Source organism: Malus sylvestris, chromosome 10 (assembly GCF_916048215.2).
Source record: "Malus sylvestris chromosome 10, drMalSylv7.2, whole genome shotgun sequence".
NCBI classification, from domain to species: domain Eukaryota; kingdom Viridiplantae; phylum Streptophyta; class Magnoliopsida; order Rosales; family Rosaceae; genus Malus; species Malus sylvestris.
Window position 1 is genome coordinate 40,380,601 of NC_062269.1, and position 18,492 is coordinate 40,399,092.

The 18,492-nt window shown below is 36.0% G+C and overlaps 4 protein-coding genes across 4 annotated transcripts; 1 reads left to right on the forward strand and 3 right to left on the reverse strand.

Moving 5' to 3' along the window:
- Nucleotides 1–1,407: 1,407 nt before the first annotated feature.
- Nucleotides 1,408–4,079, reverse strand: LOC126586085 (E3 ubiquitin-protein ligase CSU1-like). Its single transcript, XM_050250785.1, has 2 exons — nucleotides 3,695–4,079; nucleotides 1,408–2,342 (listed from the first exon to the last, which is right to left on the reverse strand). The coding sequence occupies exons 1-2, from the start codon at nucleotides 3,931–3,933 to the stop codon at nucleotides 1,667–1,669; spliced, it is 915 nt and encodes a 304-aa protein (XP_050106742.1). The 5' UTR covers nucleotides 3,934–4,079; the 3' UTR covers nucleotides 1,408–1,666.
- Nucleotides 4,080–6,932: 2,853 nt separating this feature from the next.
- Nucleotides 6,933–9,917, forward strand: LOC126586086 (universal stress protein PHOS32-like). Its single transcript, XM_050250786.1, has 2 exons — nucleotides 6,933–7,736; nucleotides 9,655–9,917. Exons 1-2 carry the CDS (start codon nucleotides 7,049–7,051, stop codon nucleotides 9,672–9,674), a joined length of 708 nt encoding a protein of 235 aa, XP_050106743.1. The 5' UTR covers nucleotides 6,933–7,048; the 3' UTR covers nucleotides 9,675–9,917.
- A 1,815-nt stretch (nucleotides 9,918–11,732) lies between these two features.
- On the reverse strand, nucleotides 11,733–12,611 carry LOC126585135 (uncharacterized). Its single transcript, XM_050249525.1, has one exon. It carries the CDS (start codon nucleotides 12,386–12,388, stop codon nucleotides 11,858–11,860), a length of 531 nt encoding a protein of 176 aa, XP_050105482.1. The 5' UTR covers nucleotides 12,389–12,611; the 3' UTR covers nucleotides 11,733–11,857.
- A 4,694-nt stretch (nucleotides 12,612–17,305) lies between these two features.
- Nucleotides 17,306–18,096, reverse strand: LOC126586835 (calcium-binding protein PBP1-like). Its single transcript, XM_050251796.1, has one exon. It carries the CDS (start codon nucleotides 17,752–17,754, stop codon nucleotides 17,416–17,418), a length of 339 nt encoding a protein of 112 aa, XP_050107753.1. The 5' UTR covers nucleotides 17,755–18,096; the 3' UTR covers nucleotides 17,306–17,415.
- Between the last annotated feature and the right edge of the window lie 396 nt (nucleotides 18,097–18,492).

Here is an 18,492-nt window from a genome sequence, read left to right on the forward strand (position 1 = left end):
TAATGATTGGTTCTAAAAATATTTTTACTAAAAGCGCTTTCAGTCATTTCAAAAGCATATCCAAACGAACTCTAAAAAACTAAAACTAAATTTTTCTATCATATGTCATTTTAAAATTATTTTTGTCTACAAAGCTCATTTCTTTTCTTCTTACTCCCAACTTTTTTAGCGTATCCTGTATTATACGAAAAATCTACATTACTCCGGACTACCACTCATGTATACGGTGACAATGTTGATATCGTATTCAGGCAATTAAAATACTTTAATAATATCCAAGATTCCAATTATTTTGAGTTTGTTACACGATAATAATGTTATGATGCTCTAAAATAGTATTAATTTATTGACAGGAAGAGAAACTTAATCATGCAAAGAAAACGACAGCGGGCAAAGAAAATTGGGTTGCCGTTTAATGAAGTCGACATTATTAAAAAAACAGAGGGACGAGGCTGAATTATGGTTCAACATATTGGGTTAAGTCATTAGTGGGGATAATAATATTCTAAGATTAACAAATCAATCTTACTTCATCGGAAAGACAAATTATATAATTACTATGGATTAAAACGATGGATAAGGAATAAGGGTTGGTTTGGCATTGCTGTGTTTCAAAAAAAAATTGCTTCTGCTGTGCTATGAGAATAAGCGGGTGTGAAATAAAGCTGTAGAGTGTTTGGTAAACTTTTTTGTAAAAATACTTTTGAAAAAAAAAACAGTATTATAGTGTTTGGTAAATTTTTATGTAAAACATATGTGAAAAAAGCCGGCTTTTCAAAGCTAGGTTTTGCAGCTTCTTGTTTTTGGTTTTTTTTCACCAAAAACTGTGAAAAAAAAGCTGAAGCTGAATGTTTACCAGTTTTTTTTTCAGAATCACCTCAATACAAAAACAGGCTTAAGTCAAATAAGCAATAATGGAGAGTGAGAAAAGAATCAACACGGGTTAGCCTCAAGTGCCCGCGAGTGCTCGTCGACAGCGCCCACGGGACTGTGAGCTGTATTTGCGGCATTTCATGCATAATCCCTTGTGACTTAACCATGTTTTTTTTAATAATTGGGGTTTATTAATGTAATGATTAATTAATTAACAGTGTTATGAATTGGACTACATTTGTATGATGTGATATGCATCTCGTGCGTGGGGACCGATAGTGCTGGCTCATTGCTGTATGGATTTAGTTTTAGATAAGCACGAGCTTTTGATCCATGTGGGCATCCCATTACAATATGCACGGGACTCATATATTATTATATAAAGAGATAAAAGTTTTTTTTTTTTTTCAAATATCCTCCATTTGTGTAATAACATTTAACGTATGTGCCCATGTTCCAGCATAATAGAAAATCTCTCGTTTCTTTGGTTCGTTACTATGTTAAACCGGAAAAAACTTTCCACGCACAAGAACGTTTATGTAACAATTGCACATGTAAAAGCGTGTAATAAGTTTTTGAATACCTTCACAATGATAACCTCAGGCAAGAAAGTATACATGTTGCAGAATAAAACATGATCAAGCAATGCATAGGCACAATCAACTTACACATACTGTCTACAAAATGATAAAAGCCACAACAAAAGAGAAGAATCTTTGGTGCAACTTCTCTTCTCTTTTCTTGAGGATGAACTTAGTGTGTATTACCATCAACGAACGGTAAAAGATCGAGGTTAAGTCTTCACGGCAGGCCTCACCAACCCTAATCCGGAACCGCTCCCCAAATGCTTAAAGTCTCTTGCTTCAAGATTATCATCGTGCCCTGCAAAGCCTGTTCCTCCTTTTGCCAAGTTCACCAAGTTCCTTTCCTTGCATCCCTTGCTGCAAACGAGGCAAACCTTATCTACAGCCATGAACCTATCGGCACATTTCTTACAAAAGACATGCCCGCATGAACTAAGGGCCACGAGCGACAGCGTGTTGGTCAAAGTAACCTTGCAGCTCGGACATATAAATGTCTTATCCAGAGATGATTTCTTCTTCTTCTCGTTATTGTCTTCTGTGTAGTACACAGAGAATAGGGACTTCAGCGTTAGTTTCTCATTTCCTTCCGGACAGACCGTGCTCGTAGAGGGAGCATCTACTTTAACAGGAGCTGCCGGTGTAGCAGAAGGCAGCCAAAAGGCTTTCATTGTCCGAAGAGCCTCCTCTTCATAAGAAGTGACCTTCACACTATTCGCCCCATGGAAACCTGTCTTATCTTGGCTCTGGTTTCTATCATTGTATTGTGGAATTGCACCATGGTTTTGCTGATCAAAAGCCTCAAGCTCTCTAGCTTTCTGCTGCACAAGCCTATCTTCTTCCTCGTTCTTTTCTTGCTTCTGCTGAGCAGTATGTGCAGCTAGCTTTCTGCCAAGTAGAAGAAACACCTTAAGCACAAACCATACAAGTGACAGAATTTCTATATATATAATACACCTTGGTGAAATTTTACTCAAGATCTACTGAAAGGAAATAAAACCAAAAGGCATCATCAAGCTGGGCCAAACTCACATCTTCCATAGGAAGCCTCGTGGAAACCAAAAAACATCAAGAACAGGCAACTACAAAGCTAACAATCAGCAGAAGGTTGCATTTGCTATAACCACGCTTAAATGCTTAAAATTAGTTTTACAGTCCCAAAATTGGCTCCGTTATACAAATAACTGGATTCATAGTCCACTTTCTCTTGAAGTCTCCCAAGGAGTCACAAAACCAATAGACTCTAGGGAATTACACTAAATCTATGAACCAGATTCCCCAGTATAAAGCAATCCCATTCAGTAATGAGAATATAAAACTATACTACCAACCAAGTATATAAAGAAGAGCTATATAAGGATTATGTTAGTCAAGAGGGGACAGGGTGTTGGGTTTTTGCCCATGCGTCCAGGGTTTGAAACTCCCCCTCCCCTAAATTGTTGTATTAGTTTCGAACTCTCCCCCTCCCCCTAATAATAGTAAACTTTTTAAAATAAAATAAACAACAGTCAAGAGGGGATCTCAAGGAACCAAAACTACACCATTTCAATTAAATTAAAATAGTTCGTATTTCTCCGAACCTCTTTAATCCCTTCGAAGAAAACCCCGTTGAAGTAGTAAACAATAGTAACAAAAACATCACATTCTGATGTGACAACAAAACAGACTCAAGCATATTAGGAAAAAACTTTCGTCACCTAAAAATATGGACTAGAGAGACATACCACACGGCAGGGCAGAACGTAATTCAAATGGGATACCCTATGGCAACCTCCAAGACGGGTCCTATAACTTATGCCTTAACAAAGCAAGCTTGTTTCTGAAGGGATTCAATGCCAATGAAAAAACAAATACAGATGGCACTGAACTTATGATCCCCAAGCAAAATCCCACTTTCGAAATTTGCGATTCAATGCAGTACGGGGGGTTTTCAAAAGATATTAGTGTTCTCTATGCATTTCAAGTTGGTTTATTTCACAACCAAGTACCTTCCACTTTGTTAAAGCTGAAATCTTTCGGTCTCGGGTACCCCCTAACATTCATATCATCTAGAAACCTAAATCTCCGACTCCAAAGCTCTTAGCCACTTCAAAATCTCAATCCAACAGAAAAACCAAGCAATTCAACACATCAAAGTCAAATTCACAGGAAAAAAAGACACCAAATTGGACTGGACAAATAACAATCAAAATTTCGCAAAAACAGAGAGTTCGAGAAAGAGGGAGAAGCGGCATACATACCTATGGATATCCTTCTTCTGAGAAAGCAAGCACTCGAGAATGCATTCCTTGCAAAAGACGTGGCCTTTCTGGCAGCACATGGGGTCGATGAAGGGTTTCAGGCAGAGGCAGCAGGCGTCGAAGGGCTTGATGGAGTCCCTGCCCAACCGCTCCCTCTGGGTTCCATAGCCGAGCTTCTTCTTCTCGTCGTAGGTGAAGAAAGCGAGGTCGTTGTTGTTCTTCGAGTGCCTCTGCGGCATCTTTTCTCAGCGGATGATTGGGAATTTGGATTAAAATCCAACTCTTCTGATCGTGGATTTTGGGACTTTCGATTTGGGAATTTGGGGAGGGAGATACAAAAGCAGCCCTAATCAATTTGGGGGAACACTTGAAATCGGATTTGGATTTTGGAGTTTTATTAGCACCGCCATTTGAAACGACATGTCGCGCACGTTAGCGTAGCTCAAATTGTCATTTTATTATTTGTCTTTTTAGGTAAAATAGTTACTGACATAAGTTTTCATTTTAATTTTTGTGATTTAAAATAGTTACTGAGTCTAATATAAATTATTTTGGTCTCTTCGTAATAAAAAATTAGTTTTTTTGTAAATATTTTTCATTAAATAAGAATAAAATAATAAAAATACTTTCAATTTTGGTCATTATCTCTATTAATTAATAAAACATTAATTGTCAATCAAAATTCTATAAAATTACAAGTTTAACCCTTTAATTAAAACATAATATGAATAAGAAATATGGAGCAGAAATGTAATTTCACATAATCAAATTTTGCTATTTTTTTTTCAAAGCATCACCCCCATGTAATCATAACCATGGAAGAAAATGCCGATAATATCGGCGAAATATCGCCGATATTATCGATTTTTCGGGTGATGGATATTCTAAGTGGTATCCGAATGGTTTTCGGCCAAATATCGCGATATTATCGATAATATCGCGATATTACCGATATTATCGTAAAAGTTTGGACGGAGAAGAAGGCCGGAGGTTCTACAGCCTCGCCGGAGATGGGTGTGACTATTCCCGAGCCGATTTCATCCCAAAAACCTTGCAAAAACACGAGATAGAACTTCAATTTCACATCTAAGCTTCAATCTAGAACAGATTCAACAGAAAAAGGTAAATCCGAAGCTTACCTAACTGGAGAAATTCAACAGAAAAAGGTAAATCGGAAGCTTCGATCTGATGATGTGTGATGATGGTGGTGTCCTCGATCTGCTCGAGTCGAGCAGATGGTGCTGCTGCGTGTGTGTGTGTGGTCACGGCAAGAGAGGGAGAGAGGTAACAGGGTTTCGAGAGAGAGAGACAGTGCAGAAAAGAGAAGAGAGTGAGAGAAAGAAATAATAGAAAAAAAAAAGGAAGAGACAGATGCTCTTTCGGGCAAGAATGGGACAGGATAAAGAAAAGGAAAAGTGGGTAATCGGGCAAACTGTAAAAACAAGGAAAATGGCCCAGATTTTTTTTTATATTTTCCTTTTCTCCTTTTTATTTATTTTTTGTTGCTTTGATCTATTGAAAGCAAGATGAAGAACGCAAAACGTACATAAGAAAATAAAGGAAGAAAAGTAAAATATATATATTATATATAATTATAATTATTGTAATTTGGGCACCAGTCCCATAAAAACAAAACAAAAACAAAGCCCTTTCGGGCAACTCAAACAAAGGAAATAACAACCTATGTCGGGCAAGAACTATGCCCAAGTCAGGCAAAATACAAAGATAATAAAGAAAAAAGAAAAGAGCCTAACGCCTAACAAGGAAAAAGAGAAACCATAGCCTATTCGGGCAACTTAGAGGGTATTTGGGCAAACTGCAAAAAAAAATACCAAGGGGATTCAAACCCCTCCCTTTGTCAACCACACACCTAGACCGTATCCAACTCGCTATAGATGTGTTTGTAATTACATATTCAGCCTGTAATATTTATATGGTTGTTAAGATGTCTGCAAGGCTTGCAAGCTAATATTTATTATCTAGGATAAATTTCTATATTTAAAAAAACACAAAGGGGATTCGAACCCCTCCCATTTTACTCCTTCAACACCTTGACCACCATATCACTTATGTTTTTGTGAAAATATGCTAAAATTCACTTACTCTACACATAGAGATGACGAAGATAGTGAAAATTTTGAACCTCATGGGTGCGTTTGGTACGCAGACGGAACGGAACGGAACGGGACGGGACGGGACGGAACGAAGGTGTAATTTTTGAAAAAGACATGGGGTATATTTGTCTTAAAATGGTAAAACATTGCGTTCCACAAACGTGGAACAAACCCGTTCCAGGGGGGAGGTGGAACGCAAAAACACTCAAAATCTGTCCCGTGGAACAGCCCGTTCCACCCATTTTTGGCGCACCAAACGCGGGACGGAACGCCTCGTCCCGTTCCGTCCCGTCCCGTCCCACGTACCAAACGCACCCCATAGGAACTCTATGTGGTACTAAGTCACCATGTATCTTACCATGTAATGTATAAAGTGTAAAATATTGTACTAATTCATTATATATAAATGATTATGGTGTGTTTAAACTTCTTTCATTAATTACTACATATTTTCTACACTCACAATGTTTGCCAGCTCGCTATATAATCAACTTAAATCAGTTAAATCCATCATGCAATGCATTTCCTTCCAATTTTTTGTGATAAACTAATAGATAATTGACTAAATAAACATCATGCAAAGTTTCAATAAAAATTTCCAAGTTTTTCTTACAATTTCCGTGGTTTCCATATAATTTTTATCGATATTGATATTATCCCGATATTTCCATCGATATTTCCGTGTTTTCGGACTACCGATATTTCCGATATTACCGATATTTTCTTCCTTGATCATAACATATCTATAATTATAAAAAATAATTAAAAAAAAAATTCTCACACACTTTGTGTGTGCCCATATGCTAGTGATTGATTGATGGTGGACAAACTTAAAGACAATTTTTATTGATTTCGAATCTCAAACATCAAAATGACGAGTTATGTCAATCTCATCTACTATTGTTTAAAAAAAAACCTTGTTATTTTAGGTTATTTGAAGAAAAAAATGTAAAATTCAATAAATAAATCCCCAAAAAAAGAAGATAAAAGTATATTATTTTATTTTTGAACCATAATTTAATTTGCCTTAAGACCTTTAGTTAAAAAAAAAATTGCCTTAAGACCTAATTGACAAAAAGCACAGTTAAAAAATTACCCAAAATGGAAGTATAAAACGATATAATTTCTCTTTCTTCTTTCCTGAAAACATTTGCGACCTCCACACACTCTCTCTCTACTCAAAAGAAACCACCTGAATCCTTTTGCCGTCTTTCTTTCCAAATATTCCAATCAACTCCCCATGGCTTCTCCCAGAAAGAGCCCGTTATCAGAACCCGGAGATCGCCAGTCCGCCGCTGCAATCGTAGTCCAACCGTCGTCCCCTCGCTACCCTCCGAGCGGGACGCCCACCTCCGGAGCCCAGCGCCGAATCGGGATCGCCGTCGATCTCAGCGACGAGAGCGCCTTCGCCGTCAAATGGGCCGTCCAGAACTACCTCCGCCCTGGCGATGCTGTCATCCTCCTCCACGTCCGCCCCACTAGCGTCCTCTACGGCGCCGACTGGGGCGCCACCGACGTCTCCATCCCCGAAGACCAGGAGTCCCAGCAGAAGCTCGAGGACGATTTCGATAATTTCACCGTCACCAAAGCCAACGACCTCGCCAGGCCGCTCGAGGAGGCCAAGACGCCATACAAGATCCACATAGTCAAGGACCACGACATGAAGGAGCGGTTGTGCTTGGAGGTCGAGAGGCTCGGCCTCAGCGCCGTCGTGATGGGCAGCCGGGGATTCGGGGCTTCGAAGCGGACCTCCAAGGCCAGGCTCGGCAGTGTCAGTGACTACTGTGTGCACCACTGCGTCTGTCCTGTGATCGTCGTGAGGTTCTCCGATGACAAGGATGATGAAAACGACGCTGAAAAGCAAGGTAAATTGGACTGCCCCGTCGTGCCTGAGGAGGAGCCGGAGTTTCATGACGCTTTGGATAAAGGTTTGAACTTTAAGCTCTCTCGCTCTGCTATTCTTCTTTAATTCTCGATTATTAACATCATTTGTTGTTATCCTGCTTTAAATCCATCAAATTTCATGGTTAGTATTAGTACCGTAGTTGTGCGTTTGATTGGGATTAGCTTTGGATTAATGTCTGATTAAAGATTCGTGCTTCGAGAGTATCTTTGGATTAATTTTTTATTAGTTGTTAATCCTGCTTCAAATCCATCAAATTTACTACTTTCTGCATTCATTTTCTTTTCAACCTGAGTATGTTTGATGATGATATGCTCTAGTATGTTAAAGTTCTTGCTTTCCGAATTTTGTTTACTCAAGCGGTCCAATTCTTTAAGGCTCCATCTAAGCCAGTGCAAATCCACAAGTTGACAAAGTTGTCTGTTTCCTTTGTTTTATCTCTTGTACCGAAAACATTGCATTCAGGAACAAGAAACGTCATAAAAGCCTTCTTTGTCATGTCGGGGTTAATTAGATGGTTTCCTTTTCTTTTTCTTTTTGTCATTCTTTCCGAAGTAACATATTTGTTTAGTACGTAATACACGTAAGTAGGTGGCAGTTTATTTTCCGAGAGTGATAAGTTGTAGTAGTTAAACACCTGGGTGGATGTGAGGCAAGGGCATGATCCACTTGCTTGTCGCTTTTCATTTTTCTGATTTAAATGTAATCCACAAATAATGGCTTCATCATTAACATTCTCCTTTAGATTTTGAGACATCAAGTTTAAGGCCGTTTCAGCATTCATTGTCTAGTTTTAGCACCAGTTGAACCTTTAAAGGCTTGAAGTACACGCATTTGACTTCTAGTAAAATATAGCAACTAGGTATTCGGAGTCTCAAGTTTTCATTTGATTGTGTTTGGTTATGTATAATTTATGGAAACGCTTACGCTTCTCTGGTAGTGCATCTGTATTCCTAGAGCATTTTCTTGGTGGTGGAATTTTAAGTCCATGTTGAACTATGTTGGTTGCATGGGACCTTATTGGGATCACGTTATAAATGATGTTTCATGGCATCAAACATTAGTTTCTTTTTTTGTTGGTATATTGAAATATCAGTATAGGTCGGTTGCACAAACATTAGTTTTGATGGTGTTTATACTTTTGAAACAAACTAAAGTTTTGCGACCAACATTCCTAATAATATATACCCAAAAAGAAGGGGAAAAAACACATGCATTAATAGGAGAAACCAGTGTTTTTTATAGGAGCATCCTTGGCAGTGCTTCATGTTTTCAATGTGGATCCCTACTACCATTCTTGATAAATATTCAGGCAAATAAAAATGGCAGATTGTAACTACTAGTTGTGATGTCATGTTACGTGGGCTTGTATGCATTGTATCCTTGCTAGTGTTCGGCGTTTTCAATGTGGATCCTTACTACCATTCTTTCAATCGTTGTGCTGCTAAGTGTGTGGTATACATTGTACTATCTGAAACCTGCTTTATTAGAAGTTTCTTCTAGTGGAAACTGAGGATTTAAGAACACTGAACGAAAAGCGTTTCATGATGATTTTAGGCATCTTGATTGAACGTGCAGTCCACATTGTCAGTCGGCTGGATGAGTTTCATATAGTAGGTTGTTTCTTCAGAATACTGATGGCCATGTGGTATTGAATTATCTGGTGAAATGTTTCTTCGTGCTCATTACCGTGCAGAAGGATTAAGTCAACTCAGTGTTCAATAGTAATCTGGAAATTCATCCTTTATTTGTTGGCATTTATCCTCGAACCAATTATTTTGGACTAACTATGCGTGAGTAGCAAGCCCATGTGTTGTTTATAAGTTCATTTCGTTAGAGCTTTTACCGTACATTTTATATGGTTTACCTTGTAATGATTTGAGTCTCTCTCGCTCTCTCTCAATACTTTGGTTGAAAATTGATACCGAATTTATGCCTTGCAGACGCAGATAAGGCGCGCTGAACAACAGATGGAGATGCTGGACGAGCTTTCAGATGATGTTGATCAAATACTCCTGGTTCGTGTGTAATCATGTGGTATGAAAAAGTGTGGCAGTACTATTGAGTCTCTGTTTTTAATTTCTTTTATTCCGGTCTGTGGCGGCTACCTGAATCTACTGATCGTTGTTTCAACCACCTTTTCACTGCCTTCCATGTTTATGAAGCTCCGGGATGATGAATAATGGATGGATTGTCTTTGTTGTTCCTTCCAGTTTTCTGCACATACAAAGCCTGCACTTTCATCTTTTAGTATTCGTGATTCAAAATATTCGAAAGGGTAAATGTTTGGGCCTTTGGGGGTTTTATAAGGTAAATGCGGTTTTAGGCCCATACCTGAGGACCTCCACTGACCCAGGGGCCCAATCTTTCCTTAGGGTTTAGGGTAGGTTCTAACAGGGTGATAATCCTCGTATTAGTATCTCTCTCATTTCGAGATATACCACCTTCTTAGGTCTCGATATCCAGATCACGTCGCCGTCTAACTGCACATAACACTTGTATTGTGTTCACAACCCTTTGTGCTCGCTGCCATATGCAAGCGGAGTGTTTGTCTATTTTCCTCATAAAGATCGGCCAACTCTAACCCAAAGAATCGGTCAGGGAGATTTTCTAGACCAAGAATTAACTGCAAAAAATTTCGGTGGATAGGATACAACAGAGCATAATGGAATTTTCGTTGGGTCTTCTTGTTACAATGATCATGATTTCATTGTTTTGGCAATCTAAACTGAAAGAAAGAAGTTACTTAGGTGATGGTAAGTAAATGACGATATACAAGTAGTGTTATTAATTAACGTGTCGTAATTTAAGTATACAACCTAGTTGATGTGTCATAGTTCAGAATGAAAAAAAAAAAAATATTATAACGTGAGCAAGTGGACATTTCGAACAGAATTACAGTCGTACCAAATGACCAAAAAAATTACACATAATCGTAAATGAGACGATCCAACAAAAATCCAAAATATCACACATCTCAAGATGTTTAACTTTTGAATTGGATCCACCACCACAACCATATTCTCCCTCTACAAGTAGAAGCAAAGAATTTCGATTTTCCACCACAAAACAAATCCACAAGGACGCTCTCTGCCCCTTTCTTGATTCCTTGTTTCTTTTCATTAAATCTTAATCTTTGTTTATTAACTTTCTTAACGATCACTAATCAACTTGCAACTAAAATACTATTTGCTAAATCATGATTTATGGTACCCCACGAGGTCATGTTCCATGCTTTTACCCCACCAACCGCCCATGATTAAGCTTAGAGATATTCTCTTCTTAAAATTTACCACGTATCAAACTTATGTTTAATGATGTTTCGCTTTATGGATACATAACAAAAGTTAATAGTTCGAATAATGTCACAAAAACTCAAAATTAGTTGTACGAGAGAATCTTTCCTTTTGTAATACAATATTCTTACACGAAGCAATTTTGTATGCCTTCCTCAAATCTAGTAACAACCTGCTTAGATCAACCCTCCCCAGTTTAAAAATGTATCAATATAATTTAATTTGATTGGAATTAAGGATGCTAAAGTGAAGCATCGGTCCACTTGTAAGGTCAAATTATATTCTAATATTTTGTATGCACTTGTCTGAGTGTCTCACTCATCACGTTGTATGTGTGTACATTTTGATGACAATGTAATATTTCGCCAATCCCCCTACACTAGTGATGTTATTCTGAAGACATCTCAAGTTAGTCACATACTGTTATAAGCATTAACATCTCCACATGACAGTTCGTGATTAATTCGAGACATTAAAAAATGGCATCCTTGTCTCAGTATGATCTCCACTTAGAGGAGGAGTGATCTTTTAACTCCGATCGCCCCTTAAATTGAATAATTGAGAGAAAAATCCATGGATAAAATTAAATATAAGAGTTTAGAAAGTTTAAATGGATGTACGGAAATCATTCCCAATGTGCACCAATGGCAATGAAGTTGGCTACTTGCAGAACTTTGTGCACAAAATGGATAAAAATGTGTAATGACAAAGCTAAATTACAATGCTTTTGAGGAAAAAGTTAGTGGCTTGGACTTATTACAAACATAATAATTTGTTAACACAGTAAATTTGCTTACATAACAGGATCGATGGCCCCATTGAAATTTTAACAATCACTCGTAGAAAAGATTCACTTGAAATTAAGTTGGTTATTTGATCTGGTCAACCTGGGTTCCCTTCTGGTTGTTGATCTGGATATGCTCATGCTTCCACTGGAACATTCTTCTTCCCTGCTGCTTGAAGAACTTGAAGACACAGGCGGAGGAGGCTTACAAGACCATGGAACAACTTGGTTGTCATCATCATCATCTTTATCCCCATCATCCTGCTCCTCGTCCTCGTCCTCGTCTTCTTCCTCGTCGTCTTCTTCTTCTTCTTCTTCTTCTTCTTCTTCTTCTTCTTCTTCTTCTTCGTCTTGATGATGATTTCCTTCATTATTATTGACACAATTCTCGCAAACGGAAACAGTTGGACAGAGCTTGAGACCGGAGCCAATCCAGGGGGTCGGAGATTGGCAGACTTGGCAGAGCAGAGTTCTTGAATGCTTAGCCACCAGAAAGTTTGCGCCGTGAACTTTGACATCGCAGTCCCAGCAGAGGCTAGCTTGATCGGATTCGCAGTACATTTTTGCTGCAGAGTCACACAACTCGCACTTCTTCATCTCTCCCTCTCTCTCTCTCTCTCTCTCTCTCTCTCTCTATGTTGTTAAGCCCCTGGGGTGTGTGTATATATTATATCCGTGGCTCTGTGTGTGTATATGTATGTTTATATATATAAATATATAGGAAGAAGCTGAAAACAAATGATGCAGGCCAAGTTGCAGCTATTTGTATTAAAAACCGGCTCTGGTTTTTTTCTTTTTTCTTTTTCCTTTTTTACAAAAAAAATGGAGAATTCTTTTCTTCTTCTGAGCAGGGAAAGTGCACAAATCACTCTCTCTCGTTAAGTTTATGAGGCGAGTTTATTGGCTAAACTGCCAAAGAATAACAGATTAAAAAAATGAATTTTTTAGATATAAACCCTTACAACTTTTATTTCTTAGATAAATACCCACCTAATTCTAAATATCCAAATAAAATTCAAATTTGAAAAAGATTGTCAAGTAAAAAGGTAATTGACCTATTTTTACAAAATATTTACAACTTGTGCCACAATATTCAAATCAAATCAATAAATATTATTATTCACCACAAATAATTATTGCACATACTACCCCTAACATATATATACACGTTCAAAAGTATATAGTACTATAAGTTCAATATATATATATATATATATATATATATATATATATATATAATTTACCTATATGTATATAGTACTACTTTAGGTTAAAATAAATAAATAAATATATATATATATATATATGCATAGTACTAACATATATGTTAAAAAATATTATATGTAATTAATTTACCTATAATTTATGATTAGCCAATAATATATATTATGTGGTAAATCAATATTGAATCAAATAACATTCCTTTATTTTGTAGGTAACTTATTTTTCATATATTATATGTCACATTTTGTTATTATAAGATATATGTACAAATAATAGGTAAATTAACTTCTAATCAAACAACATTGCTTTATTTTGTAAGTAAATTAATTCTTAATCAAATAGCATTCTTTTGTTATGTAGGTATTTAATTTTGTATATATCAATATCATATACATACATACATATATATATATATATATATATATATTTGGCACATTTATTATTATATGCACATTTTCTTATTATATGTACAAATAATAGGTAAATTAGTATCAAATAAAATAATATTGTGTATTATGTAGGTAAATTTTGCATATATTAGGTTTTGTTATTATGTAGGTAAATTATTTTAATGTATTTTACATATATTGGGTAAATTATTATTTTTTTTTTTAAAGCAATTTAACATTTTAAAATTTTAATAGTAGGTGCACTATTTGAATCAAATGTTTTTTTTTATAGGTAAATTATTTTACATGAATTTTACATATATCAGGCATTTATATATATATATATATATATATATATATATATGTGTGTGTGTGTGTGTGTGTAAAATAATTTACCTAATAATATGTAAAATATGATTTTATTGACTTAATTAAGCATGTATAATAACATATATTAGACATGTTTTATGTTATTATATATTAGGCAATGAATTAACAACATTAATGTTTTTTTTTTTTGTAAAATCACTAATTCTCCCTTACAATCCGCATGGCATTAATTATGTACATCAAACATTCAAATAGGGGTATTTTAGGCATCTGAAAAAATTTACATTTGTGAAGTCAAACATACTTAATGAATTTGCTGATGTAGAATATAATCAATGGGTTTTATTCAAGTAAAACACATATGTCGGGTTTTATGTGGAGAAAATTAAGTTTTAGGGGCTAAAGTCATATTTTCAATTATAAAAGCATCCGACGAATTTTAACAATAACAACCAAAAAATGCTTCCATGTTACGGAACATTAAATGCTATGAGTATCGAAAGATGTGGATTAATTTGGATTATGTTGTCCAGTGAATCTAAAATATCCAATACTCGTAGCATTTAAAATATATATATATATATATATATATATATATATATATATATATATATATATATATATATATATATATATATATATATATATAGCACCTAAGTGGAACCTGTAAAAAGTGAGAACATTGATGTAGGCATTATATATTATGAGCATTGGATGATATGTATTGGTTTGGATTATATTGTTCATTGAATCTAAATCATTCAATGCTCGTAGCATTTAATGTTATGTAGTACTGAGCGTTTAGACTCATATGAGTTCCTGCTCTATTAGAAAGATAATACAAATGTGATATGAAATATATATGATAAGAATATCATTTTTGCATTTTTAAGGTCTTGTAGTAGTACCTTATAAAGTAGTTAATTTTTACACATCTTGTAATGTATTTTTTTAACAAATGAGTTCAATTTTTTTTTTGGTTATGTTAAAGTCATTTGCCACATCAAATGGCACCAACCTTGCAGTGGATGTATTGGTGTGGGGTAGGAATGAAATCCGCTATGGATCTCTGTGTCCAGAGTTTGTGAATTAAGACATTCAGATGTTTCAAGAGAGACAAAGAGAGATCTGGATCATTTAAGTTTTTAGGTTTGTGAAGTGAGCCAGTGAAGTGAATTAATGAAGACCGCAAAATTAAAATTGAATGGTCTGATTCTCTCAGTTCATGAACTTTTGACACAAAAATCTGGAGTGAATCTCGTAGCACTACTATTAAAGAGTAGAGAGTAGAGGTACACCCTTTGGGCCCAATTCAAGAAATCTGTGGTTGGTCGTGCATGCACTCACTGCTCTTTGAATTTAGACACCGAAATGGGTGAAATTGTCAAAGATATATAAGCTCAACACCACAAAGTGTCAGTTTTATTTATAGAGACTACACAGGTGTCTAATTTGCAGTGAACTACAAAATCTTGTGGACTCACGCGTTTGTAAGCTTTAAAAATATTTCCTCTGGGTAGTTGTGATGATTAATTTAGAGGTTGAAATTTGGCTTTCATTAGAACAAACGCTGTCACGTGGCTTCTAAAATTTGGGTTAATTAGAGGAAGTCACTTTGGTAGTTGGTAGCTTAAAAATAATTCGGATTCTCGATTTGTGCGAGTTGGACCATCGAATGAGTTAATGGAGACCGTTGGATTCATTTTGAATGTTCCAAATTGTAAGCTCTGAACAATGAAATCTGAAATGATCCAAATTCATGACAATATGACACTATTACAAGTTAAGTCAATTATACATTATCAGATACAAAATTAATTATAAATAAAATTCCCAAACAATAAAAAACTCTAATGTTACATGACTAGTTTAAGACAAGTATCATGATGATAAGATCTTCGAAAGTAGGTAAATCTCTTTCGGATGGTGTATGTCATGCATATGGTACTAAAAACCCATCAACCTTTGTGAGCTCGGCCAAAATTCGTGGTTGACGCTGTTGCAATATTGCGTAGCGGAAAGATAGGAAGACAAAACGTGTGGATGGGGAATAGGGAGTAGGAAGTGGCCTGGTGTTCAATGTCCATTTCCATTCAACTTGAAAATTGGATGACTATAGCTCATTAGCCTTGCCTACATGGACATGTATATTTGTGGTCGAGGTTTTTAGCAGCAGAATTCAAAGGGTGGTTGTGACACACTGTTTTTCTTTTTCCAACCCAGTGGACCAAGTAGTTCCTTGACTCTGTGGGCAGGCTTTGTAAACCTAATAGCTTCATGTACTGTGTCCTGTGTATAGGACCCAACTTACCAAATTTGTTGGTGGATGGATGATGACATAATTGTAATTTAAGTAATTATGCTACGAGCATTATCATGCATGACTATGAGTCCTATGTTCGGTCTATTGTGTATAGGACCCAACTTACCAAATTTGTTGGTGGATGGATAATGACAGAATTGTAATTTAAGTAATTATGCTACGAGAATTATCATGCATGACTGTGAGTCTTATGTTCGGTCTCATCTTTCGATAAGAGATTTGCAGATGAGATGATTTCCACTATTTCCCAAACTCAAAATTCAATGGAAACGGGGTTTGATCTCATTCTCATGCCGGTCTTACGCCTTTGAAATAACTTGACTATTAACTAATTGGTAGCTACCTTCATGTGTTAGAAGTTTCTATTTAAATTTTCAAACAAGACCGAACAAATTAATAAGGGCTTGTTTAGAAGGGTTTAAAATGACTTAAAATACTTTTAGAGAAACTGTTTACAGGTTCCAAAAGCACTTCAAGTGTTTTTTCAAGATTTACTTGCATTTAAAAAAAAAAATTGAATGCTAGGAAGATTAAATTTGCAAACTAAATGATGAGTCGCCAATAAGAATAAGCATATTTATCAATGTTTAGGTAATAAATCAATCATCAACTTTCATGTCCTTTAGTTTTTAAAACTTTGTCTCTAAATTTAGTCTCCCTTACATTACCCATTCCAAAAAAATTTTACATAAAACATTTGCATCTTAAAAGCAGTTCCAAATAAACCCTAATTTATTTTAAATTTAGTGGGCTGGGCTAGTTCCATCTAGGCCATAACCTGATTCAGATTTCATAAGAGTCCAATGTTGTGATCCTATGACTAGGACACCCAATTTAAATTATAAGGCATCTCCCCCCCCCCCCCCCCTATTGCCTAATTGTCATGGCATTGGCATTGTCATTGGATAACCGCGATGACAGTCTTTAATCGGATAAATTTATAATCGGATAATTACTTTTTAGAGTGAATAGTAACTGTCATTGCTCTCCCACGGCTCTTGTCATGGCACAATGGGAGAAACTGATCTTCCTCGAACCCCAATCGACCTCCCATATTGATCTCTGTTTTGGTAATTCTATAATTCAACCTCTAGTTGATGGAAAAAATTTCAGAGTTAGTAGTTTTGCATAACTGAATTCAGGGGAAAAGGATTAAAACAATAAATTCACGTGATAAAATTTATTTTGTTTGAAACGTTTGCAGCTTTAAAAGAGTGTCAAAATTGTTTTTCGAATAAAAAAAGCAAATAATGCAAAGAAGAGTGGTCTCTTCTATTATTTAAGCTACCCGAAATTACAAAACTAGATGAAAACCAAAGAAATTAAAGAACATGAAATTCTCGAGATCCTACATTTCATTACATATCTAAAGCTTCCACCAATAATTCTTCAGAACTTTGCATTATGGCAGGGCTCAATCTGAACATGAGGGTACAAAATTCCATCTCATCCAAGGTGCCATCACCGTCCAAATCACCTTCCTTGAGCATGCACATGATCTCCTCATCGCTCATGCCTTGCAATCCAAGCAACACCGAGTTCTTCTTCAAGCTCTCAAACGTGATCACGCCCTTCTCTCCGTCCGTCAGCAACCGAAACCCTTTCGACAGCTCCTCCATAAACCCTTCTGCTCCCAGTTTCTCAACCATTGCTGGAAAGAAATCTTCAAACACAATAACCCCATTTCGACAAGCCATTTGATTTAATAGATTCCAAAGTGAAAATTTGATGGAAATGAAACTACGGCTAGGGTTTATTATCCTATAGTTAGTATAGGGTGACTGTGCTTGGAATTTCGAATATTTTATATGTGGAAAAGTGACCTAGGGTGGGTGGTTTATATATTAGAAGGGAAATTGAGTGAATTAATAGAGAAAATGAGGAAGATTTCGAGGAAAGAGGGGTGGCTGTGGATGGCAACAAATTAAGGTGTACAGATAAGAGAAAATTTATGTTGTTGCTTACCGGCATGATCGAAGTTTGCTCTGTGTGTTATAGTTGGGTGAGATGTTTGAGAGGCTTCTCTTTCCCGGAAATTACATGGGAAGGTCCAGAAAATAAAGAGGGTCAGGTAGTCATGGTAAGCAATTAATTAGCATTTTCCTGTGAAAAGATGAAACTTGGCCATTTTTGGCATTCACGGGCACTTTCCAAATCAGCATCTAATGGTTCTGACAGCTAGCAGATACAGAATTTTGTGACAATTAATATGATTAGGTTTTTTTTTTTTTTTTTTTTTTTTTTTGATAAAGTCATATATATGATTATGTTGTTATTTTGGAAAATGTATTGTTGTGGAAAGAAACTTACATAAACCAGATTTACTGTCACGTAGCATTTTGATTCAAATATTATTATGTGAAGAAAATACTTGCACATGACAATAAATTATTGGACAAAAAATGTCATATGGTAGTGAATTCATTCATGTAAAT